The sequence below is a fragment of the Prionailurus viverrinus genome, chromosome E3 (genome assembly GCF_022837055.1).
Source record: "Prionailurus viverrinus isolate Anna chromosome E3, UM_Priviv_1.0, whole genome shotgun sequence".
NCBI lineage: Eukaryota > Metazoa > Chordata > Mammalia > Carnivora > Felidae > Prionailurus > Prionailurus viverrinus.
The window spans coordinates 23,389,207-23,416,031 of record NC_062576.1 but is presented as its reverse complement, the minus strand read 5'-3'; the positions used below and the strand labels follow the sequence as shown (position 1 = coordinate 23,416,031).

General features: G+C 41.4%; 1 protein-coding gene across 2 annotated transcripts in view; it reads right to left on the bottom strand.

Moving 5' to 3' along the window:
• COG7 (component of oligomeric golgi complex 7) overlaps positions 1 to 20,946 on the bottom strand; it is an 89,883-nt gene extending 68,937 nt beyond the window's left edge. The window contains exons 1-5 of one of the 2 annotated variants that reach the window (XM_047839524.1): positions 20,712 to 20,726; positions 20,380 to 20,626; positions 15,429 to 15,577; positions 15,016 to 15,132; positions 11,452 to 11,620 (exon numbers count right to left, since the gene is read on the bottom strand). In XM_047839524.1, coding sequence (XP_047695480.1) covers positions 11,452 to 11,620; positions 15,016 to 15,132; positions 15,429 to 15,577; positions 20,380 to 20,548 — 604 coding nt within the window. In that variant the 5' untranslated portion in view covers positions 20,549 to 20,626; positions 20,712 to 20,726. Of the gene's footprint in view, positions 1 to 11,451; positions 11,621 to 15,015; positions 15,133 to 15,428; positions 15,578 to 20,379 lie in introns of both variants that reach the window. The other variant, XM_047839525.1, reaches the window with a different exon arrangement.
• Between the last annotated feature and the right edge of the window lie 5,879 nt (positions 20,947 to 26,825).

Sequence of the window (26,825 nt, the reverse complement as noted above, 5' to 3'; positions counted from 1 at the left end):
ACCATTCCAGATGTGTTGAGGCCAGGAGAAAATGTGTACTGTGGAACTTCAGAGAAAGTGCCAGATATTCAGTCACATTGGTCCAAGGTGAGTGGGGATGTGGGAGCACTCGGAATGCCAGCATGGAGCAGCTGAGCAATGGCGGGAAGAGGTGAAGACAGGGACCAAAGGGGGTTCTGCGCCAGGCTAGGGGAGGAGGCTTACTTCCACCTCAGCCCAGCAGTGGCTGAAAAGTGCCGTTTCCCCCTTCTGAATCCATCCTGCCCACAAAGGACGGGTCTGGAATCAAGCCTGATTTAAATCTGTGAACAAAAGCAGTCAAAACTAGCTTGCCTCACTACCAAAGCCCATAATCCTGACCCAGAGGGCATCATCCAAACTGGGGCACTATCCAACTCCAAGTAGGAAGGAAGGAAAGGAAAACCATTCCCATTTCCGGAGCTACCACCTTCCAGGTCCATTCCTACTTGTCAGGAGCATCCCACCTAACTAGATGTACACCCCACCACATACGTGAGCTCCGTGGGTCTGTGGCTGCAACAAACTCATGAGAAAACGTGAGGGACAAAGCTGCCAGAAAACGTGGTGACTTTCCAAACCCAACTCCAGCCCTAGGATTCTGGTAGTGAGAAAAAGACCCCAGACAGAGAACTGACAAATGGGTAAGACACTAAATGAAAAAGCTGGAGAAGAGTACTGAATCCATTCTCTTTAGGAAACTGAAGAGCACAACACAGAATATAGCCTTTAAATCAAGGGCAAGAGGAAAGTTCTCAACAAAGTCCAGGTAAACAAGGAGGGGCTTCCAAGGAGATCCCACACACATTCTTTTTCAGTAAAGAGCAAGCCTGGAAAACAGTAACCACATATAAATATGAATAAGCAGAAACAAAAACAAATTGAAAAACTCCACAATATGACCTATGTAAAAGTACCACAAGGAGGGGGAAAAAGAAAAGGAACAGAGCCTGCAGAAGGCATATCAAGTGAGCACTTCAAGAACAAGCAGAGAAAGGATAAAAAAGAAGTAGAGGACTGGGGTGCCTGGGTGGCTCAGTGGGTTAAACGTCCAACTTCAGCTCGAGTCATGATCTCACAGTCCTGAGTTCCAGTCCCACATCGGGCTCTGTGCTGACAGCTCAGAGCCTGGAGCCTGCTTCAGATTCTGTGTCTCCCTCTCTCTCTGCCCCTCCCCCACTTGTGCTCTGTCTCTATCAAAAATAAATAAAAAATACATATAAATATATATATATATATATATATATATATATATATATATATATAAATGGAGAAAGACATGGATTGGCAAATAAAGAGAGCTCACACTTTGTTCCAGAAAAATATTTTTCCCAAACTGAAGAATAATCTAGTGAAGTAACTAAACTGTAAGGCAAAAGAGAATCGTGTAGGCCAGAAGTCAGCAAATTATGAGCCAGCAGGCCAAATCAGCATTTGGTTTCGTCATAAACGTTGATGGGAACACAGGTTTTGATTATCACACAGGCTTTCACACTACAACTACAGAGTTAAGTATCGATGAAAGAGACCAGATAACCCAGAGAACCCAAAATACTTACTACCTGGCCCTTTACAGAAAATGCTTGCTGACCCCTATTTTAACTATTCAAGGAAAAGAAACAAAAACAAAAACAAAAAAGCAGGCCAGTCTGATACTTAATCAGCAAAATATAGTTAGCAAAAGATAAAAAAGCAAGGTTTCTTGAATTCTAAAGGAAAAAGTGTGATTCAAAAGCAGTTACTGTTATCTACATGTAAAAGCAATAGAAAGACATTCTTTACTCCATAAACACTGAGGATATACATATAATCCCCATGCCCTTCCTGAGGGGGAAAAATTCTGATTGAAAATAGACTCCTGGTCATGAAGAGAAGCCTCCAAGAATTAACAAATGGGGAAGACATGGGCTTAAAAGTCTAAGTGAGGACTGAATCCATTTAAACAAGACCTTGAGCATAAACAACCATGGCAATTATTGGTTAGAAAACAGTTACATAGGGGGAGGAACCAAGATAGTGGAAGAGCATGTAAGTTCTTTGTGTGTCTCGTGTCCATGAAATACAGCCAGACCAACACTAAACCATCCTACACACCTAGAAAACTGATTGGAGGATTAACGCAACAATCTGCACAACCTGAACTACAGAATTCAGCAGGTACAATGCATGGAGAAGAGAATTTGGGGGGCGAGAAGCCGCTGAGGGTAGGAAACAGCTTTTGCGGGCAGAGAGAGGATGGAGACTGGGGAGGCGGACAGAATATGGGAAAAGGACCCCTCCCCAAAAGCAGCTAGAGAGAAAGTGGAAAATTGGAAACAGCCACAGAGACTAAACTAAAAAGGGAGAAAGGAGAGAGGGTTTAAATTCCATTAAGACTGTAAACAAGAGGAGCTCAAAGGCTGCAACTCCCCATCTCAATACCTGGCAGTGCTCTGGTGGGAAAGGCGAATCCCCAGGAACAGAGTGGGGTCCGGGAGGTTCTCGGGCCAATGGGAAAAGCAGTTCCACTGCTGGAAGGACATTTGGTAGAGACTATTGAAGCCACCTGGTCTCAGCAGATCCCAGAAAACGGCCACATTCGCTGGTGCTGGAACAAGGTTGTTAAGTGCGAAGTCTGGTGACAGATGTGAGTTGTGATTTTCCATAATCCCTGAAACGCTGCTGCTACACTCCCTTGCAAACTTTTTCTGGGGCGGGTTGGCACCTGGCCGCAGTCTTGGGGCACCGACAGCAGCAGGGTGTGGCAAGCGTTCCTGGGTGCAGCCGACTTTTGGCCATTGCTTGTTTGGCCATTGCTCAGTGAGACCCTCCCACAGAGGGGCGGAGTGGGCCAAAGCCACAGTCCTTCGGAAGTAAGGGGCCGGCGGAAACAGCCACACCTGAGACAAAACTCGGGAGAGAGGTACTGCCTGGGTCTTGATCATGTTCAGTGAAGAGGCGGGGAGTGGAAGAAAGCTGAAGACAGAGGATGGGTGCACAGTTGCTGCTCCGAGAGAACAGTCAACATACTAGAGATTGGGTAGCTGGGTGACACCATTTTCACCGCTCCCGCGCATGCGCATACACACCTACAAGCACTGCAACAATCCACTCCAGTAGGCTAGCAGCGCCACCTAGTGGAAAATGGAGCTGTTACACTGAGCCCCGCCCAACTGGGCGAACCTGCTCTTCAAGAACACAAGTCTCACTGCCTACTTAGTTTATGGACTATAAAGCACTACATAGTCTGACTACTAGGGGAAAATGAAGTAATTTCAGTCCTATTTCAATGTGTTAGCAGGTCCATCTATTCAATTTTCTTTTTTTTTTTTTCCCCTCTTTTACACTATTCTTTTTCTGGAATACAGAAAGAGGAAAAATTGATTTTTATTTTCAATTTTTATTAAAAATATTTTTTTACTATATTTTTTACTTTTGTGTAAATTTTTTCAAATTCTACCTTAGTTCCATCATTCTATTTTAGTCTACTTCAGTGTATTCAACTTTTCAAATTTTCAAACGATTTCCTTGTTTTCTTTTTTCTTTTTTGTTTCTTTTATTTTTCTTGAATGCAGAAAGTGAAAAACTTCATTTTTATTTTCAATTTCTATTAAAAATATTTTTAATTTTTTACTATATTTTTTTCTTTTATGTAAATTTTTTCAAATTCCATTTTACTTCCATCATTTTATTTTAGTCTACTACAGTGTATTCACTTCTTCAAATTTTCAAACGATTTTTTTTCTCTTTTTCATTTCTTTTTCTTGGATCAGAAAGATTAAAAACTTCATTTTTATTTTTAATTTTTATTAAAAATATTTCTCTTTAGTTTTCCTACTGTATTCTTTACTTTTGTGTACATTTTTTCAAATTCTATTTTACTCCCATCATCTCATTTCAGTCTACTTCAGTGTATTCATTTTTTCAAATTCTCAAATGATTTCCTTTCCCACCCCCCACTTTTTTCTCTAACTTGTCAAACCACTTTCAACACCCAGACCAAAACACACCTAGGATCTAACATCATTTATCAGATTTTGTGTGTGTGTGTGTGTGTGTGTGTGTGTGTGTTTAGTTTTTTAATTTTAATTTTTTTTTATTTTAATTTTTTCTACCTCTTTAATTTCTTTTCTCCCTTCAAAATGTCAAAACGAAGCAATTCACACCAAAAGAAAGAGCACGAAGAAACGACAGCCAGGGATTTAACCAACAAAGATACAAGCAAGATGTCTGAACCAGAATTTAGAATCACAATAATAAGAATACTAGCTGGAGTTGAAAATAGACTAGAGTCCCTTTCTGCAGAGATAAAAGAAGTAAAAAATAGTCAGAATGAAATTAAAAATGCTATAACTGAGCTGCAATCACAGATGGATGCAGCAGCAGCAAGAATGGATGAGGCAGAACAGAAAATCAGCGATACAGAGGACAAACTTATAGAGAATAATGAAGCAGAAAAAAAGAGGGAGATTAAGGCAAAAGAGCACAATTTAAGAATTAGAAAAATCATGGGGTGCCTGGGTGGCTCAGTCGGTTGGGCGTTCAACTTCGGCCCAGGTCATAATCTCACGGTCCGTGAGTTCGAGCCCCGCGTCAGGCTCCGTGCTGACAGCTCAGAGCCTGGAGCCTGCTTTGGATTCTGTGTCTCCCTCTCTCTCTGCCCCTCCCCTGTTCATGCTCTGTCTCTCTCTGTCTCAAAATAAATAAAAATGTTAAAAAATAATAATAATAATAAAAAAAGAATTAGAGAAATCAGTGACTCATAAAAAAGGAACAAAATCAGAATCATAGGTGTCCCAGAAGAGGAGAGAGAAATAGGGGTAGAAAGGTTATGTGAGCAAATCATAGCAGAAAACTTTCCTAACCTGGGGAAAGACACAGACATCAAAATCCAGGAAGCACAGAGGACCCACATTAGATTCAACAAAAACTGACCATCAACAAGGCATATCATAGTCAAATTCACAAAATACTCAGGCAAGGAAAGAATCATGAAAGCAGCAAGGGAAAAAAAAATCCTTAACCTACAAGGGAAGACAGATCAGGTTTGCAGCAGACCTATCCACAGAAACTTGGCAGGCCAGAAAGGAGTGGTGGGATATATTCAATGTGCTGAATCAGATAAATATGCAGCCAAGAATTCTTTATCCAGCAAGGCTATCATTCACATTCAAAAAAGGAGACATAAAAAGTTTCCCAGACAAACAAAAATTAAAGGAGTTTGTGACCACTAAACCAGCCCTGCAAGAAATTTTAAGGGAGACTCTCTGAGGGGAGAAAAGATGAAAAAAATATATATATATACATATATATATATATATATATGTATATATATATGTATATATATATTTTTTTCATCTTTTCTCCCCTCAGAGAGGGGAATATATATATATACATATATATATATACATATATATATATATTTTTTTTTAAAGTACCAAAAGCAACAAAGATTAGAAAGGACCAGAGAACACCACCAGAAACTCCAACTCTACAAGCATCATAATGGCAATAAATTCATATCTTTCAGTACTCACTTGAAATGTCAATGGACTCAATAATCCAATCAAAAGACATAGGGCAACAGAATGGGTAAGAAAACAAGATCCATCTGTATGCTGTTTACAAGAGACCCACTTTAGACCTAAAGACCCCTTCGGATTGAAAATAAGGGGATGGAGAACCATCTATCATGCTAATGGCCAACAAAAGAAAGCGGGGGTAGCCATAATTATATCAGACAATCTAGACTTTAAAATATTGTATCAAGAGATGAGGAAAGGCATTATATCATAATTAAGGGGTCTATCTACCAAGAAGACCTAACAATTGTGAGCACCCATATAAATCAATTAATCACAAACATAAAGAAACTCATCGATAGTAATATCATAATAGTAGGAGACTTCAACACCCCACTCACAGCAATGGAAAGATCATCTAATCAAAAAATCAACAAGGAAACACACTGGACCAGATGGACTTAACAGATATATTCAGAACATTTCATCCTGAAGCAGCAGAATATATATTCTTTTCCAATGCACATGGAACATTGTCCAGAATACACCATATACTGGGAAACAAATCAGCCCTAAGTAAGTACAAAAAGATCGAGATCATACCATGCATATTTTCAGACCACAATGCTATGAAACTCGAAATCAACCACAAGAAAAAATTTGGAAAGGTAACAAATACTTGGAGACTGAAGAACATCCTACTAAAGAATGAATGGGCTAACTAAGCAGTTAAGGAGGAAATTAAAAAGTATATGGAAGCCAATGAAAATGATAACACCACCACCCAAAACCTCTGGGACGCAGCAAAGGCAGTCATAAGAGGAAAGTATATAGCATAAGAGGAAAGTATACCAGGCCTTCCTAAAGAAGGAAGAAAGATCTCAGATATACAACCTAACCTTAAGCCTTAAGGAGCTGGAAAAAAGAACAGCAAATAAAACCCCAAACCAGCAGAAGACAGGAAATAATAAAGATTAGAGCAGAAACTAATGCTATCGAAACCAAAAAAAAAAACAAAAAAAAAAACAAAAAACAAACACAACAGTAGAACAGATAAATGAAACCAGAAGCTGGTTCTTTGAAAGAATTAACAAAATTGATAAACCACTAGCCAACTGGATCCAAAAGGAAAAGGAAGGGACCCAAATAAATAAAATTAAGAATGAAAGAGGAGAGATCACAACCAACACAGCAGAAATAAAAACAATAATAAGAGATTATGAGCAATTATATGCCAATAAAATGGGCAATCTGGAAGAAATGGACAAATTCCTAGAAACATATACACTACCGAAACTGAAACAGGAAGAAATAGAAAATTTGAACAGATCCATAAAAAGTAAGGAAATTGAATTAGTAATAAAAAATCTGCCAAAAAAAAAAAAAAAAAAGAGTCCATGGCCAGATCGCTTTCCAGGGGAATTCTACCAAACATTTAAGGAAGAGTTAACACCTATTCTCTTGAAGTTGTTCCAAAAATAGAAACGGAAGGAAAACTTCCAAACTCTTTCTATGAAGCCAGCATTACCTTGATTCCAAAACCAGAGAGAGACCCCACTAAAATGGAGAACTACAGACCAGTTTCCCTGATGAACATGGATGCAAAAATCCTCAACAAGATATTAACCAACTGGATCCAACAGTACATTAAAAAAAAATTATTCACCACGACCAGGTGGGATTTATACCTGGGATGCAGGGCTACTTCAATATCCCCAAAACAATTAATGTGATTCATCACATCAATAAAAGAAAGGACAAGAACCATATGATCCTCTCAACAAATGCAGAGAAAGCATTTGACAAAATACAGCATCCTTTGTTGATAAAAACCCTCAAGAAAGTAGGGATAGAAGGATCATACCTTGAGATCATAAAAGCCATATATGAATGACCCAACGCTAATATCATCCTCAAATGGGGAAAAACTGAGAGCTTTCCCCCTGCGGTCAGGAACAAGACAGGGATGTCCACTCTCGCCACTGTTATTCAATGTAGTATTGGAAGTCTTAGTCTCTGAAATCAGACAACACAAAGAAATCGGCCAGGAGGAGGTCAAACTTTCACTCTTCGCAGATGACATGATACTCTATATGGAAAACTTAAAAGATTCCACCAAAAAACTGCTATAATTGATTCATGAATTCAGCAAAGTTGCAGGATATAAAATCAACACACAGAAATTGGTTGCATTCCTATACACCAAGAATGAAGCGACAGAAAGAGAAATCAAGGAATCAATCCCATTTACAGTTGCACCAAAAGCCATAAAATACCTAGGAAGAAATCTAACCAAAGAGGTGACAAATCTGTAACTGAAAACTGTAGAACGCTTATGAAAGAAATTGAAGAAGACACAAAAAAATGGAAAAAGATTCCATGCTCCTGGATAGGAAGAACAAATATTGTTAATATGTCGATACTACCCAACGCAATCTACATATTCAATGCAATCCCTATCAAAATAACACCAGCATTCTTCACAGAGCTAGAACAAATAATCCTACAATTTGTATGGAACCAGAAAAGACCCCGAATAGCCAAAGCGATCTTGAAAAAGAAAACCAAAGCAGGAGGCATCACAATCTGGACTTCAAGCTATACTACACAGCTGTAATCATCAAGACAGTATAGTACTGGCACAAGAACAGACACTCAGATCAATGGAACAGAATAGAGAACACAGAAATGGACCCACAATCAGATGGCCAACTCATCTTTGACAAAGCAGGAAAGAATATCCAATGGAATAAAGACAGTCTCTTCAGTAAGTGGTGCTGGGAAAACTGGACAGCAACATGCAGAAGAATGAACCTGGACCACTTTCTTTCACCAGACACAAAAATAAACTCAACATGGATGAAAGACCTCAATGTAAGACAGGAAGCCATCAAAATCCTCGAGGAGAAAGCAGGCAAAAACCTGTTTGACCTTGGCCGCAGCAACTTCTTACTCAACACGTCTCCGCAGGCAAGGGAAACAAAGGCCAGCCAAAATGAACTACTGGAACCTCATCAAAATAAAAAACTTCTGCACAGTGAAGGAAACCATCAGCAAAACTAAAAGGCAACTGACAGAATGGGAGAAGATATTTGCAAATGACATATCAGATAAAGGGTCAGTATCCAAAATCTATAAAAAACTTATCAAACTCAACACCCAAAAAAACAAATAATCCAGTGAAGAAATGGGCAAAAGACATGAATAGACACTTCTCCAAAGAAGACATCCAGATGGCCAAAAAATGCTCAACATCACTCATCATCAGGGAAATACAAATCAAAACCACAATGAGATACCACCTCAAACCTGTCAGAATGGCTAACAGTAACAACTCAGGCAACAACAGATGTTGGCAAGGGTGTGGAGAAAGACGATCTCTTTTGCATTGTTGGTGGGAATGCAAGGTGGTGTAGCCACTCTGGAAAACAGTATGGAGATTCCTCAAAAAACTAAAAATAGAACTACCCTACAACCCGGCAACTGCACTACTAGGCATTTATCCAAGGGATACAGGTGTGCTGTTTGAAAGGGACACATGCACCCCATGTCTTTAGCAGCACTATCAACAATAGCCAAAGTATGGAAAGAGCCCAAATGTCCATCGATGGATGAATGGATAAAGATGTGGTATATATATGTGATGGAGTATTACTCGGCAATCCAAAAGAATAAAATCTTGCCATTTGCAACTACGTGGATGGAACTGGAGGGTATTATGCTAAGTGAAATCAGTCAGAGAAAGACAAAAATCCTATGACTTGACTCATACGAGGACTTTAAGAGACAACACAGATGAACATAAGGAAAGGGAAACAAAAATAATCTAAAAAACAGGGAGGGAGACAAAACAGAAGAGACTCATAAATATGGAGAACAAACTGAGGGTTACGGGAGGGGTTGTGGGAGGAGGGGATGGGCTAAATGGGTAAGGGGCACTAAGGAATCTACTCCCGAAATCACTGTTGCACTATATGCTAACTAATTTGGATATAAATTTTAAAAAATAAAAAATAAAACAAGTTAATAAAAAAAAATAAATCTAAAAACAAATACAATTTTACAACAACAAAAAAGAAAACAGTTACATAAAAATATTACAAAATATGAAAATTGTCTAACAGTTAAAAGTTTAGAGAGAGAAGCCCTATGATAAAAAATTAATAATTAATAATTTGATAGTATGCCATAATTAAAATTCTAGACTATGCAATCTTCTAGATCGAGCGGGGAAGTGGGGTAGGTGGGAAGCAGGAGGAATCAAAGTTCACTAACTGGGGGAGTCAGATATTGTTTCATTACGGGGCCAATAAATTGAGAAAGAAGCTTAGTTTAGTATCTGAAATAATAAATCACTAGAAAAACAAAAATCAAGTTATATATCTTTCAAATCATCTGTGAGAGAAAAAAAACACAAAGAAAACAGAAACAGTAAACAAAAAATGTAGAGACACACAAGACTGAAAATTTCTGTTAAAACAAAAACCTAAATGGTATAAAGTCACTTATTAAAAAATACAAGGATTAGGAGTGCCTGGCTGGGTCAGTCAGCATGTGACTCTTGATCTCAGGGTTGTGAGTTCAAGCCCCATGTTGGGCAAGGAGCCACAAAAGAAAAGAAAAGAAAAGAAAAGAAAAGAAAAGAAAAGAAAAGAAAAGAAAAGAAAAGAAAAGAAAAGGAAAGGAAAGGAAAGGAAGAAAAAAAGAAAGAGAAAGAGAGAGAAAGAAAGAAAGAAAGAGAGAGAGAAAGAAAGGGAGAGAGAAATAAGAAAGACAGAAAGAAAGACAGAAAGAAAGAAAGAAAGAAAGAAAGGAAGGAAGGAAGAAAGAAAAAAAAGGAAGGAAGAAAAAGAAAGAGGGAGGGAGGAAGGAAGGAAAGAAGGAAGGAAGGAAGGACGAACTAGATCAAAAAACAAAATTCAACCATATGCCATCTCCAATAGCCAGTCTAAAATAAAACATCACAGAAAGCTTGAAGGCTAAAAAAAAAAAGTGGGTAAAGCCATACTAAAGCAAATACAAACAAAAAATAAGGCAGAAGTTGTAATATTCATACCCAATTTGAACGGCAGGCAGAAAGCATTCAATGGAGCCATGGCAGTATTTGATAAAAATGTTCCTTAAAACCTAACAGAGTAATAAGGAAGAATAAAAGCTTACAAATCATTTTTATGAAGCCGACACAACCAGGATACTAAAGCCTGACAAAGATATTTACTAAGGGGATTTCTATGAAAAATTCTAAAGTATCAGTAAAATATCCAGTAGTACATTACCATGCACATGCATACACACACACACACACACACACACACACACACACACACACACACAGATACCCCATAAACATGTGGGGCTTGTTCTTGAGTTGCAAGAATGATACAATATTAGGAATGCTATTAATAGATCTCCCATATTAGTAAATCAGAGGAAATAAAAATAATACTTGATAAGGGCCAAAACTCACCAAACGGTACACTTAAGATTTGCGCATTTCTCTAAATGTAAATTTTACCTCAAAAAAAGAGAATCACACACCAATACTGAACTCCAGTTATCGATACGAATGCGGAAGCGTTTAAGAATGAAATGCTGGTATCTATCAGTTAGTTACTTTGACATTCATCCAAAACAGAACATGGATGGAGAGGGAGATGGATGGGTGGATAAGTAAGTGACAAAGCAAATCTGGTAAAACACCAGGCTGGGATCTAGACGGTGTGTCTGTCGTACACTTATTTCAGCTTTTCTGTATGTTCGAAAATGCTCATCGTATAAAATACTGAAAAAAGGCGACCACCCCAGAAAGTTACAAGTTAACTTCCGATCTACATAATTTAATCCACATTAAGACATTCAAGAGGTTGAAGACTCGGAAAGCCTTACCTTTGTTAAGAGGTGCACACAAAGATGAGAAAGGGCTAGCACTCACCTATAGACTGAGAGGTGAATACCGCTACAATCTGCGGGGAGGCCAGGGCCTCCAGCCTGTTCTTCAGGGCCTCCAAGTGCACACACTTTTCTGAGTAGTCTGGAGTATCCACAAGCATCATTAAACTGTTCTGCAGACCTGTCAGCTTGGCAGAAATCACAGCTATGTCCTATAAAAAGACCACAATTGGGGATATTTACTTTAAAAGACCCAGGTACTTCAATTAAGAATGGACAAAATACAGAGTGCCTGCCTGGTGCAGTTGGTACAGCATGCGACTCCTGACCTCAGGGTTGTGAGTTCAAGCCCCGTGTTGGTTGTGGAGTCTACTTTAAAAAAAAAAAAAAAAAGAACGGACAAAATACATGAAAAGACAATTCATAAAATTAAAACAAGAGTTTTCCTCCTAACAAAGTGGAAAAACCCTGGAAAAATTATAATAGCTATTGTTAGTGAGGGTGTGAAGAAAAAAGTCTACCTGGTACCATAAATTTACACTGTCTTTCTAGAAACAATTTAGCAATGTGCATCAAGAGCCTTGAATACTATTCATATCTTTAAAATTTTTTTTAATGTTTATTTTTGAGGAAGAGAGAGAGACAGAGTGTGAGTGAGGGAGGGGCAGAGAGAGAGGGAGACACAGAATCTGAAGAAGGCTCCAGGCTCTGAGCTGTCAGCACAGAGCTTGACATGGGGCTCGAGCTCATGGACCACGAGATCATGACCTGAGCATGATCACGAGATCATGACCGACTGAGCCACCCAGGTGCCCCGAAAACTATTCATATCTTTTGACCTGGTATTTCCTTTTCTAAAAATATGTCCTAAAGAAACAATTAGAAGGGGGTGCCTGGCTGGCTCTGTTGGTATAGTATGATCTCAGGATTGTGCGTTCAAGCCCCACGTGGGGTATAGAAATTACTTAAAAATAAAAACTTAAAAAAAGAAACAATCAGAGGGACACAGAGATATTCATGCATTTTAATTAATTAATGTGATTCTAGTGTTGTAATAACAAAAACCTAGAAGCAACCTAAATCCTCCCTGATAACAAAATATAAAGGCTGAGTCCCTCATAATGGAATGTGGAATACTGTGCAGCCATTAAAGATCATGTTTTTGAAAAGTATTAATTACATAGCAAAATATGATTTATATGATTATAAAATATATATTATAAAATATGATTTTATATTTATTTATAGCAAAATAAGATAAAAAAGAATATAGACACTAAAATATATGTAAATGTCTATATACCTGAAATATATGCATACATATAAAATACACAGGTGCAAAGATGTAAAAATACATAGAAAAATACCTACTAGACATAAAAAGCATATTACTAGGACATAGGAATAAGGCTCATTTTGTTCTCTGCCTTGTATTTTTCTGAATTTTCCAAATCTTCCAGACACACACAAATTATGTTTATAATTTGGGGCACCTGGGTTGCTCAGCCAGTTAAGCATCTGATTCTTGATTTCAGCTCAGGTCATGATCTCACGGTTCATGAATTCAAGCCCCAAGGAAGGCTTTGTGCTGATAGCACACAGCCTGCTTGGAATTCTCTCTCTCCCTCTCTCTCTGCCCCTTCCCTGCTTCCGTGAGCACTCTCTCTCAAAGATAAATAGACATTTAAAAAAATTATGTTTAGGGGCATCTGGGTGGCTCAGTTGGTTAAGCATCTGACTTCAGCTCAGGTCATGATTTCATGGTTCGTGGGTTCGAGCCCCATGTTGGGCTCTGTTGCTGACAGCTCAGAGCCTGGAGCCTGCTTCGGATTCTGTGTCTCCCTCTCTCTCTCTGCCCCTCCCCAGTTCGTGCTCTGGCTCTCTCTGTCTCTCAAAAATAAATAAACATTAAAAAAAACCTATGTTTATAATTAGAAAAGCTATTTTTTAAAAGAATTAAGAATGCAGTAATTGTTTCATTTCAGCATCCGAAAGGTGTCTACGATATCTACGATGTCTACGATGTCTACGATGTGACACCGTATTGAAACACAAAGATCACAGGGGAGCCCTTGGGTTCACATACAGAAAGATCAGGATACAAATTAAGGACTATGGTTCAAGAGGCACAGGGAGGGAGCGACTGAGTTTGCCAATGAGAGGGCGGGAGCCAGCAGTGACGGATGTTGAAATGGTGTAGGAGAAAAACAATGGGAAGCTTAATCAGAGTGGTGGCAGAGGGATCTAAGGAACAGACAACTTCAGAGAAAGATGGGAGAGATGGGGAGAGGGAACAGTTAAGGACTGCCAAGGTTTCCAGCCTCAATACTTGCATGGGAAGTGCCGCCATTAACCAAGAGAGGGAGGCCAAAGGGAAGACCAAATGGGCAGTGGTTCTAGACAGAAGTAATGAATTTAGTTTACAGTGTCCAGGGGGATGTCCAGGTGGATACAGGCGATCTTGTGGGCAATTAGTTCTGAATATCAGGATAGCTGGGAGGGGAGAAAGCAGCTTTCTAACTTTTAGCTAGTTAATATTAGTAGTGTACAGATTGCAATCAGAGACTGTACTTAGGTCTATTCTCTGTCACATCCATGCCAGAAGTCAAGTAAGATTTGCAACTCACACCTATGAAGCCTAAATCAATTACCTTGTCATGAGCCCAGAGGAGCTCTATTGTACTTAAAAATAAACATAACTGGGGTGCCTGGCGGCTCAGTTGGTTGAGCATCTGATTTCGGCTCAGGTTGTGATCTCAAGGTTCCTGAATTTGAGCCTCACATCAGGCTCTCTGCTGTCAGAAGAGACCCTCTGGCCCCCTCTCTCTGCCCCTCCCCCGCTCTCTCTATGTTAAAGATAAACATAACTGACATGGAATAATAGATCTCTCAGTACAAAAACAAAGTGCCCAGCAGCGTTCACAATGTGCTACCATTTATGGCAACCAAAGGGCAGGGATCATATATAAGTGTGTATGTGTCAGGAAGGACAGGTATAAAGGTGGTACGAGAGTTTGTACGGAGAAGGGAAATGAGGGCACTGGGAGGTGTCAGGGTTACAGGGAAAACGTTTTTGGCTGTTTATTCCTGTCTACGAATTTTTTCCCCACATGCACTAAGCGCTTTTTTAAAAACTTGTGAGAGTTCTGAAAACCAGCAAAAGAGATGATAAAGAATTCATTTTGCTTAACAACTGAAAAGGAGTTTTTCACAAGACATCATCTGACCTCCTCCTTATAACCAGGCATCAAAAGCATTCCTACCGTTGGCGGCCCAGGAGGTGTTAAGTACCTTGCCAGGATCCCATGATGGGTAAGGTCCCTCTGCCCGTGCTCCACACTCTCCTAATCCATTTCCTCTGCCTTTTTTACTGAGGCTTCTCCTAAACTCTGTGACTAGAAGCCTTCAGTCAATCAGGAGATACAAACTCAAGATGGTGGAAAGACCCAGAGCAATTTCAGATCTTCCCACCCTCTGCCTACACACTTCCTGTGCTGCTTTTTACTACCCCTTACGGTTTCGAGTAAATGACTTTCTCATCGGTTTCTCCAAACCTCACGTTCCTGCCCGAACAGAACGCACAACATCCCCTGAACAAAAAACCTACTTGAGTCTTAAACGTCTCCTCAATATCAGCACTCAATGTGCTCCACTTGTCTGCTTCCTGAAGAGATTCTGCGGCAAGCTGCATTCTAGACTTCACCTGGTCGATTTCTACCAACACCTAAAAGAGAAATGAGGGATCAAACACTAAGGAAATGGCAGTTCCTTTTTCTCTACCTTGCTCCAGTGACTTGAAACATAAGCACCATGAGGTGCCCCTGTCTTCAGGGAGCTTCTGTGCCCCTTACGACACCAATCATGTGGCTACATTGTTCAGCAGGTGCTGAAGACAGACGTGCAAGCTGAAAGAACCAAGCCAAAGAGGAGTGTTGAGTGGCTGGCAGACTTTGGAGTTCAGGTTGGGAGGGAAGGTCTTCCAAAACCAAGAATCAACATTTAGGACAGGAGCCAAAATACCTGCATCGATTGGGATGTATCCTGTTCGAATTTTTTAATGTCCTCCTTGACAAGAATCATCTGCTCTTTCAGGAAAGACGCCTCCTGTTTAAGGGCTTCCACATCGCGGAGCACTTTGGGCATGTTCTGAAGAGCCTGGTGACTTGTTTCTGCAGCAAGAAGCCAAGAATGAAAGGCGAAAATCGGAGCAGTCACAACCTGAATAAATCAGGAGACACGAAGGGACTCTTCCCCAAAGCACTACCAACTACACAGCTTTCTGAGCCTGCGGGAAATGTGGGGTGGAGAGGAGGTGGGCCGGGAGGTGGCCTCTGCCAGGGCATGTCCTCCCCAGTCTGACGGGTGAGGGTCACGTGATTTGACAAGGAAGGAACCATCAGCCCGACCCAACACCAACTGTTTTCCACCACTGAGTGAAAGTGCAACTCCCTCTGTGAGGAGACAGAATGAAAGAATCTGACACTGGGTAGATGCCAGCTACGTGCAGGTGGTTTACCAACGTTCTATCACTTAATGTCCACAGTAATCATTAGTAGCCGCCTCTTAGAAATAAGAAAACTGAGGCTTAGGAAGGTTGAATAACTTGCTTAAGATTGCACAGAGCTGAAACCAAGCCTTACATGTGTCTGGCCCATTTGCATTCCATGGTCTTTTCAAAACAGAGTCCACAGACTCTCAGCATCAACTGGACTGCAGTTGAATACAGGTCCCTAGGCACCTGCCAGAGTTTCTTATTTAACAGGTCTGGTAGGAGATCAAGTGATATTAAGTAAGCTGCATTTTTTGAGGTGCCTGGGTGGCCCAGTCAGTTGAGCAGCCAACTCTTGATTTCAGCTCAGGTCACGATCCCAGAGTCATGGGATCAAGCCCCGCGTCGTATTTGGGATTCTCTCTCTCTCTCTCGGCTCTGCCCTTCTCCCCTGCTTGCTCTCTCGAAAGAAAGAAAGAAAGAAAGAAAGAAAGAAAGAAAGAAAGAAAGAAAGAAAGACAGAAAGAAAGAAAGAAAGATGCATTTTTTCACAGACATCCCAAATGCAGAATACAACTTGAACATTTTTGCAAACTATGATGTGTTATGTGGAACTGGGAGAGTTAATAGCACACCCCTTTAAGCCTTTAAAGGGCAATTTGATGGGAATCAACCAAAGAAGCCCAGTGCCTTCTCTACCAGCGCAATGAATAGAACTCTAACATCTCGAAGAAGTAGTTCAGGAATCTGTTCATCCAGCTCTGCTGTAAAGTAAAAATCTGTTTCCTGCACTGACCCCAGGTAAAGTTCTAAGACTAAGAAAACAAACACAGACATGGATTTCTTCTGCACAAAGACTGACTTTTAACAATGTTATGGCCCCAGCCTGGTCTCCACCTGCTAAACCTCAGTCACTCTTCAGCCCTTGCTGTTTCCTGTATACCTCTTTTCCCCTCTCCACAGTACCCCCAAGTTTAGTCCACTCTTGTATCCATTTTTAATGTTTTTTTTAATATTTGCATTGTTATATATTTTTTATTTTTTTTAACATTTATTTTTGAGAGAGACAGAGACAGAGCACAAATGGAGGAGGAACAGAGTGAGAGGGAGACACAGGATCTGAAGCAGGCTCCAGGCTCTGAGCTATCAGCCCAGAGCCCGACGTGGGGCTTGAACTCACGAACCATGAGACCATGACCTGAGCTGAAGTTGGACACTCCACCGATGGAGCCACCCAGGCGCCCCTTTTATGTTTATTTTTGAGAGAGAGAGAGAGAGAAAGAGAGAGAATCCCAAGGAGACTCCACGCTGTGTTCACTCCAGCACAGGGCTTGAACTCATGAACTGTGAGATCACAACCTGAGCCGAAATCAAGAGTCGTATGCTTAACTGACTGAGCCACCCGGGCACCCCTGTATCCATTTTTAAAACCATCACTTGCAGTGGTTGCCTCTGAGAGGGTAAGGGTCAGATTTCACCATAAAGGGACGTGGGGACACTGTCTTGGGTGATGGTAACATTCTATTTCTTGACAGAGGTTTGAGTTATCCTAGCTGTACACATTTGTCAAAACTCATCACACTCACCAGATAGGACCCGTGCATTTCACCTTATGTAAATTTTACAGGGTGAAGAAAAACAGAGCTGTAAACAAGTACTGAACTTATTGAACTCTATTATGTTTAGGGTACTAACTGAAATGCACAGGGATAAAGGATACTGATGTCTGCAACTCATTCTGAAATACATCAAAAAATAAGATGGATGAATGGAGAGAGGGATTGGTAAGTGGACAGACTTGTGATAAAGGAGATATAGTTAGGTCATTAATTGTAGAGTCTAGGTAGTGGGCGTATGGATGTTCACTACAAATTCTCTCCACGTTACTCTACGTTTGGCATCTCTGCCCACAGCTGGGCGGTTCAAGAACCTGCTGCCACTCCTGATGTTCTCCCCCTCTCATTCCTTATTCCAATCCACCAGCAAGTTCTCCCCATTCTTCCTCCTAAAAATATCTTAAATCTATCCATTTCTCACCATGTCCACTGTCATAACCCCACCTGAAGCCACTATGATGACAGTCCACCCTTCTGAACAGCAGCCTCCAGCAGAATGGAGCCATGAATCAAACCATGTCACTCCCATACTTATAAATCCTCCGGTAACATCCCATTACACTCATTTTGGTTCAAATCCAAACTCTTTCACGTAACATTAAAATCCCTGCATGATCTGGCCCCTGTTAACCTATCCAACCTAAGACTGGGTCTCATTCAACATTGGATCTCTGAAACGTGGAAAACAGTTTGTGCCCAATATTTGTTGACTGAATTCATGAACAAATCGATCCTCCAGTTTGGAGTCCTCAATACCCACTCCTTGAACCTCTGCAATAACCTCTCTTCACTGAAGACTTGAGCCACGGTCTCATCTTCCATAAAAATAAAGCTTTGGGGGGCGCCTGGGTGGCTCAGTAGGTTCAGTGTCCAACTTTGGCTCAGGTCATGATCTCACGGTTCTGCACTGACAGTGCAGAGCCTGCTTGGGATTCTCTCTCTCCCTCTCTCTCTGCCCCTCCTCCACTCGTGCGTGCGTGCTCTCTCTCTCAAAATAAATAAACTTAAGGCCTTTCACAGTTTGATCCCAATCTACTTTTCTGCCTTATCTCCGGCAAGTCTCCCCACTCCCTATGAAAGTGTGATCCTGTGGTCATCATACCAGTGACTCATATTTGTTGATGTTACTGATGGAGCTCTGTTGGAACTCACTCTTCTGTGGGCTGGCTAGGCCTTTCTATACTCACATGCCTCTGCATGTGGTGTCCTCTCTCCCTTTAATACCAGACAAGTAGCACGGTATCATGGATAAGAGCCTGGGCTCTGGAACCAACTGCTTGGGTGCAAATGCAAACGGCCCCACTCACTAGCAACATGACCGGGTAAGTCACCTCACTCTGCTGCAGTTTCTCCAATTATAAAGTGGGAATAATAATTGTGCCTACCTCTAAGGACTATTGCCAGGTTTAAATTAGATAATTATGCCCAAAAGGGGCAATATTAACATTTTGGCCAGGACAGTTCTTCATTGTGCAGGACTGTGCCAAGCACTGCAGGACATCAAGCATCGCTGGGTACTTCCACTGAACTTCATGGTTGTGCCATGCCCCACCACCGCAATGCATAAAAACACTCTCACCAATTTCCAGATATTGGGGGCTGGGGGAGGAGGAGGCAACGTTGCCACCCGTGGTTGGAGAACCACCTAGTTAATACATATAAAGCGTTTAAAAGACTGCCTGACACATTCCAAGGACTCAAATATTGCTATCACGTTGTTATTGACGTCCCCCCTCTTTGCCCTATGAAGTCTTCCTTCAAGGCCTAACACAGGGAAAGCCCTTTATGATTCTCCCAGACACCAGGTAACCATACACTTCTTCCAGCTCTCGCCGCTCCTGGTTCTAGTTGCGGTAAAGCCACCCCTCATTGCAAGTGAACTGTTTAGTATCTTCCCCACAAGGCAGCAACTGCCTGAAAGGTACACTTTTTGCCCACTGCCTATTTCTGGGCACATGCGTGACAGATGCTCAATCATAAGCAGAAGATGCACAGTGCAATAAAGGATCGGCAGTGAAAGACAGCTCCCCTCCCGCTCTCCCCACCAACACCAGCCTTTTCTTTCTTTCTTTTTTTTTTTTTTTCAACGTTTATTTATTTTTGGGACAGAGAGAGACAGAGCATGAACGGGGGAGGGGCAGAGAGAGAGGGAGACACAGAATCGGAAACAGGCTCCAGGCTCTGAGCCATCAGCCCAGAGCCCGACGCGGGGCTCGAACTCCCGGACCGCGAGATCGTGACCTGGCTGAAGTCGGACGCTTAACCGACTGCGCCACCCAGGCGCCCCCACCAGCCTTTTCTTAAACAGTGGACACATCCATAAAATAAAGTTCCCTTTCCTGGATCATAGGCTTCCTGCCGGCAGTCTGTGCAAAGTGTCTCTCCCACAAAGCCGAGCAGAAAGACTGGCGTGCAATATGCCCTGAATAAAAACCGAATCGAGGTGTTAATGAAATGGCTGCTGGCGTGTATTATTTTTTATAATTAACTATCCTTAAAAGATGGTTCAAGTCTCCAGTCAGGCCTGCCCATCTTCCTCACGGACATGAAAATCCGCTAAAACAACGTCTCCCAGATTTGTGTCAGTCCCATACGGCTTTGATACGCTTCTGCCAAACATAAGCACGTGCCGACGATTATTTAATACTGTTGAAATACTGAAATATTGTTGTTCACGCTTCTGACTTAAGTTATAAAAGGAAACGTGACAGCACCGCGAGGGGTGGAAGAGCAAGCCTCAGACCTGGCAAGCCTTAAAAACTGGCGGCAGCGAGCTGACACCTTCCCCCGAAGGGGCTGCAGGAGGGTCGGGCCGGGCTCGAGTTCCCACCGCCGCCCCACGCCCGCGCGGACAGCTCGGCCTCACCCTCCACGGCGTGGTTCACCTCCTGGATGAAGAGCTGCAGCTTCATCACCAGGGTGGCCGCGTGGCTGTCCGCCGTCCCGGCCGTCGCCTCCTTGGGGCCCGTCCTGAAGGCCGCGTTGATCCACTCCTTCACGTCGAAGTCTTCCGCCAGGAACTTGGAGAAGTCCATGGCCGCACCGCCTCGGCCCCGGCGTCCACGCCTGAAGAGCTGGCTCCGGTGGCAACGAGGCTGCGGAGGCGGGCGGCCCTGCGAGAGCACCGAGGCTGGCCCGGGGGGGCGGGGGGGGGGGCGGCAGGCGGAACCCACGGCACCCACGGCACCCACAACTCACCCCTCTGAGGCCCCTCTGTCAACTCTCCGAGACAGACTGCTCGGAATGGCCCTCGCCGCGCGCCGTACTTCTTCCGGAAGTAGGTGGCCGTTACCATAGTGACTGCGGGCGTTCCGGGCGCCCTGGTGAGCTGGGCTTTGGCGCAAGGCCACTGGCGGAGAGCGGCGAGCAGCGGGCGCTTGAGGGCCTTCCACTTCTTTTGCTAACTTAAGTGCGTGTTCGCGTGCCAAAGTATGTGCTTCCTCCAAAGCCCTTACGTGCACTAGCGCACTTCACAGTCTTCACGGTACTTTAAGTGCCAGTATTTTCCCCAACGTAAAGATGAAGATTTGAGGCAGTTGAGCAACTGGTTCAGTCTTGTAGACAGAAAGTGGCACTGTGGGGATCGGAACTCAGGCAAGCCCGCCACTGGAACCTGAACTCTTTACCATGCTTTACTGCCTTCCTACTTCACTCTACGAGATCTGGCCTGTGCCTACCACCCTTCCTGCTCCTTTCATCCGTGTAGCCACACGAGCCTCCTAGTCCTTCCCTGCAACACACCGCGCTGGAACTGGAACTCACCGGTCTGCACGTAACTGTTTCCTCCAGCCTAAAATAAACAATGTGACGCCTCAGAAAACAGGACCTCCTTTGTCATAGGAACCAAAAAATAAAAAATAAATAAAAAATAAAAAAAAATCCTTTCTGTACAATTGTGAATAATTTTGCCATTTATCCGTTCTCACCCCAGGCATACTCTGACTCCGTGCATACGGTAATTCTTGAACACTATATCTAAGAACCTAACTCCACAAAGCAGGAAAGCTCGTACACTATCCTTGGTAGGAGCAAATTGATCGAGTCCTGTGGTATTGGAAGCCTTAAGTGCCTCTACAATATGACCCTCCCCTCCTCGAGGAACTTTTTAAAAACAACTTTACTAATAATTTACAGGATATAAAATTCACACATTGTGAGTATACAATTCAATGACTTTTGGTAAATTTAGAGTGTTAGTCTATCTCCACAAGAACATTTCCATCAGCCAAAAAACTTCCTTCCTACTCATTTGCATTTAATCTCTGCTCCCACACCAGGCCCTAGGAAACCACTAGTCTGAGGTCTATAAATTTACCGTTTCTGGATTTTTCGGATACGTGGAATCATATACTGTGTAGTCTGTTGTATCAGCCTTCTTTTACTGAGTAGAATGTTTTTGGGGTCCATTTGTGTTGTACCATGTTATCAGTAGCTTGTTCCTTTATGTTGCTGTATAGTATTCCATTTGTGGACACAATAATGCATTTCATTTATTCATTCACCAACTGATTCACATTTATGCTGTTTCTAGTTTAAAGTCATTCTAAATAATGCTGCTGTGAACGTTCACTACATGCCTTTGTGTAGACATGTTTTCATTATTTTGGGATATAGTCCAAGGAGTGGAATTGCCAACTTACGAGATAAATTTATGTTCAACTTTTTAAGAAACTGCCAAACTTACCTGGAATGCCTATACCATTTTACATTACTATCAATAATGTGTGCGGGTTCCAGTTTCTCTATAGCCTCACCAATATTGGTTATGTAGTAGTAAGTCATTGTTGCTTTAGTTTGCATTTCCCTAATAACCAACAATTTTGAACATCTTTTCATGTTCTCATTAGCCATTCTTACATCTTCTTCGGTGAAACATCTATTTAAATCTTTTGCCCATTTTTAAACAGGGTTGCCTCTCTTCATATTATCGAGCTGTTAAAGTTTTTTACATATTCTGGGGTGCCCGTGTGGTTCAGTCAGTTAGTTAAGCGTCTGACTTCAGCTCAGGTCATGATCTCACAGCTCATGAATTTGAACCCCACATCAGGCTCTGTTGACAGCTCTGAGCCCTGCTCATGCTCTCTCAAAAATAAACATTAAAAAAAAAAAGTTCTTTACATATTCTGACTTCCCTTATTAGAAATATGGTTCACAACTATTTTCTCCCAATCTGTATCTTGTCTTTTCATTGTCTTAATGGTGTCTTTTGAGGTTCAAAAGTTTTTAATTTTGATAAATTCCATTATCACTCGTTCTTTTTTATGGATCATACTATCTAAGAAATCTTTGAAATCTAAGAAATCTTTGCCTAACCTAAAATCATGAAGAATTCTCCTAAATTTTCTTCTAGAAGTTTTAAAAATTTTAGCTCTTACATTTATGTCTGTGATCCAGTTTGAGTTCACTTTTTGGTTATGGTATGAGGTTAATGGCCTAAGTGTGTTTGTTTGTTTAAGATTTTATTTTTAAGTAACCTCTATGCCCAATGTGAGGCTGGAACTCACAACCCTGAGATCAAGAGTTGGGTGCTCTATCGACCAAGCCAGCCAGGCGCCCGTTTTTTGTTTATTTGGTTTTTTTTTTTTTTAATACAGATATAGTTATCCCAGGACAATTTAAAAACTTTCCTTTGTCCACTGAATTGCCTTAAGATCTTTGTCAAAAATCAAATGACATAAATGTAAGGATTTCTGGACTCTTAATTCTGTTCCATTATCCATACGCCGATTCTGTACCAAAACCAAACTCTCTTGATTACTGTAGTTTATAGTGAGTTTGGAAGTCTGATAGTGTTAAGTCTTTCCATTTTGTTCTTTTAAAACTTGTCTTGTGGGGTTGCTTGCGTGGCCCAGTCGGTTAAGAGTCTAGGTTTCAGCTCAGGGGGTGATCTCACGGTTCGTGAGATTGAGCCCTGCATCAGGCTCTCTGCTGCCCCTCCCTCTCTCTTGCTACTCCAGACCTTTGCATTTCCATATACATCTTTTGATCAGCTTACCAATTCTACATAAAAATGCTGTTGGAATAGGGATTTTATTGAACTTACAGATCATTTTGAGAACTGGCATCTTGACAATATCGAGTCTTTTGATCCACGAACGTGAAATGGCTGTTTAGGATTTTCAACCTCGGGGATATTCACACTTGGGGCCAGATGATTTTTTTGGTGTTCAGGCTGTCCTATGCATTGTACAATGTTTAGCTACATCTTTGGCCTCTACCCACTAGGTGCCCAAAGCATCTCTTCCCCCAAGTTGTGACAACTAAAAATGTCTATGTACATTGCTAAGTGTCTCTCAGTGGAAACAATCACCCCTCCTTCAGAATCTCTAATTTAGATCTTTAATTTCACTCAATACCTTGTAGTTGCGCATTGCCAAATGTCTTGCACTTTTGTTAAATTTATTCCAAAGCATTGCATTTTAATGCTATTGTGAATGGAATTTATCAGTTCAAGCTATTTATGTGTGCATGTATTCCCTGGGATTTGTCTATGTACAGGTTCATAACATCTGCAAATACAGACTCTTTTCCTTTTCCCTCTTTCTTCCCTCTACTAACTGCACTGGTTAGAATCTCCAGTACCATGTTGAATGGAGGAGACAAGAGTTGACATCTTTGCCTTGTTCCAGATCTTAAGAATCTGTCTTTAGCATTCAGTCCAATCCCTTTCTCAAGTTGAGCTTCTTTTTCTTCTATTTCTAGTTTGTTAAAATGTTGGATTTTATAAATATACTTTTCTGTGCCTATTAGGATAATTGTGTGGCTTTTGCCTTTTATTCTATTCAAACGATGTTACATAGTAATTGACATTTAGATGGTAAACCAATCTTGCATTCCTGGGATAAATTCTACTTGGTCATGGTGTAGAATGCTACCAGATTTGCTTGGCTACTATTTTGTTGAGAACTTTTGTCAATGTTCACGGGGGGAAACTGGTCTATAATCTGTTTTTGTGACCTTTAATTTTGGCTTATGAGTAATATTGGTCTCAGAATCATTTGAGAGGTGATCCTTTTCTATCTTCTGAGTTTGTAAAGAATTGGGAAAGCCTCTTCTTTAAATATTTGGCAGAATTTAATGTGAAGCCATCTGCACCTGGACATTTGTTGAGAAGACTTTAAATTATTAATTCAACTTCTTGTTATAGACCTATTCAAATGTTGTTTCTTTTTTTTAATGTTTATTTATTTTTGAGAGACAGAGACAGAAAGTGAATAGGGGAGGGGCAGAGAGGGAGACACAGAATCCAATGCAGGCTCCAGGCTCTGAGCTGTCAGCACAGAGCCTGACGCGGAGCTCAAACCCACGGACCGTGAGATCATGACCTAAGCTGAAGTTGGGACGGTTAACCCACTGAGCCACCCAGGTGCCCCGATGTTCTATTTCTTCTTAAATCAGCTGTTAATTTGGGTCTTTCTAGAAACTTGTCATCTCACCTAAGTTAGCATAAAATTGTTCCTAACATTTCTTTATAATCCTTTCTAATTTCTATAGAACAAGTAGTGATGTCCTCTTTTTCCTGAGTTTGGTAATTTGTCTTTTGTTGTCAGTCTCCTATCATGAACCATAAAGTGTTCTTAGCAGTGGAAATCACTCATGGCAGAGCAAGATTGAAGTCACCTGGGTGCTTAACATCATATGGACTGCATATGGGCCCCAATCTACCTCAGAGGTTCTTGAATTTGAGAGAATTATGAGTTAACTCATCTCTCCACAAGTTAGGCATGAAATCCTAACCCCCAGTTCCTCGGTAGGTGACCTTGTATCATTGCAGATGTAACTAGTTAAGATGTCGTACTGAAGTAGGGTAGGCCCTTAATCCAATACTATCAGCATCCTTATAAGATGGTCACATGAAGACCCACACAAGGAGCACACCACATGACCATGAAGATAGATTGGAGTTACACAGCCACGAGCCAAAGAATTCCAAAGATTGTTGCAAATCACCAAGATTATCTGACAGGTTTCAGAGTGTACATGGCCTGATTATCACACTTCTAGCCTCCAGAACTGCCAAATTTCTCTTAAGTCACCCAACCTACAGTACACATTTTTGCAATAGTCCCAAGTAACTGATTCAGAGACGTATTAGGCAATTGGTACTCTGGGCTTATCCATTTCTTGCAGCTGATACTAATCTTAATGGATATGGAGGGGATGGTCAGATTCTATGAAAAGCATCAACCTTTTCTGTAGCTTCTGCAAACATTAGGTTATTAGCATCATTAGCAAAATTTTATTGGTTTCCATGAGAACAGGAAAGGCTGTGAAATGAACAAAGTGACAAAATGGAAGCGACCACAGTTACAGTGGCAAATAAAAGAAATCCCAAATAAGGTGATTTGAAGAGAAATAACACCTACAGTTATAGAGAATCTATTGTGTTGGGCATTTTCTTGACCTGAATAAATCATCAAAACCTATGAAATAGATTTTTTTTTAACTTTTTAAACATTTATTTTTGAGAGAGGGAAGAGAGAGAGAGCACAAGCAGGGGAGGGGCAGACAGAGAGGGAGACACAGCATCTGAAGCTCCAGGCTCTGAGCTGTGGGCACAGAGCCCAATGCGGGGCTCGAACTCACGAACTGTGAGATCATGACCTGAGCCAAAGTAGGATGCTTCACCGACTGAGCCATCCAGGCACCCCTCCCCCCTCCACTATGAAATCGATTTTTAACATTTTTACCATTAAAGAACATAAAAACTGAGGCCCAGGGATGTGGAGTGTCCTGCACAGGATGCTACAGGTGACAAAAAACTAGAAACTGAACCTGATTCCAAAACCCATCCTTATTTCACTGTACCATGCTGGGCTGCCAGAAATAAGGCAGGAGGGAGAGGGGTGCTAGAGAAGACAAAAGCATGTTTGGGCCCATGGGAATGGAGCCAGTGGGAGGGAGAGGAAGGGAAATACACTGAAACTACCAGGAAATTCATGTGCCAGTTTTAATACCCAGGACTTTCAACATATAACTGACTGATCCCATCTGTTGTCAGGACAGCAGAAAGCAGGGGCTATTCTTTTTTCTACCAAGCAGTTTGTACTGATTATGGCATTTCGGCAAGCTATATCATTACATGGGAAGGAAAAAAAAAGCAAAGTACAGTTCATTGACTTGAACATGCTAGAATTATCTCCAAGGACAGAAGAGGAACCAGTAGCACTGTCTCCTAGAAGGGTAATCAGGTGGAAAGACTCTCCACACTTTGTTTTAAAGTTTGAAAAACATTGAGCGCAAAAATGATTTTTCAGCCCAGATATTTTAGAAAATGCATATAAAATTTAAAAAGAACTCATTTGCAATTCT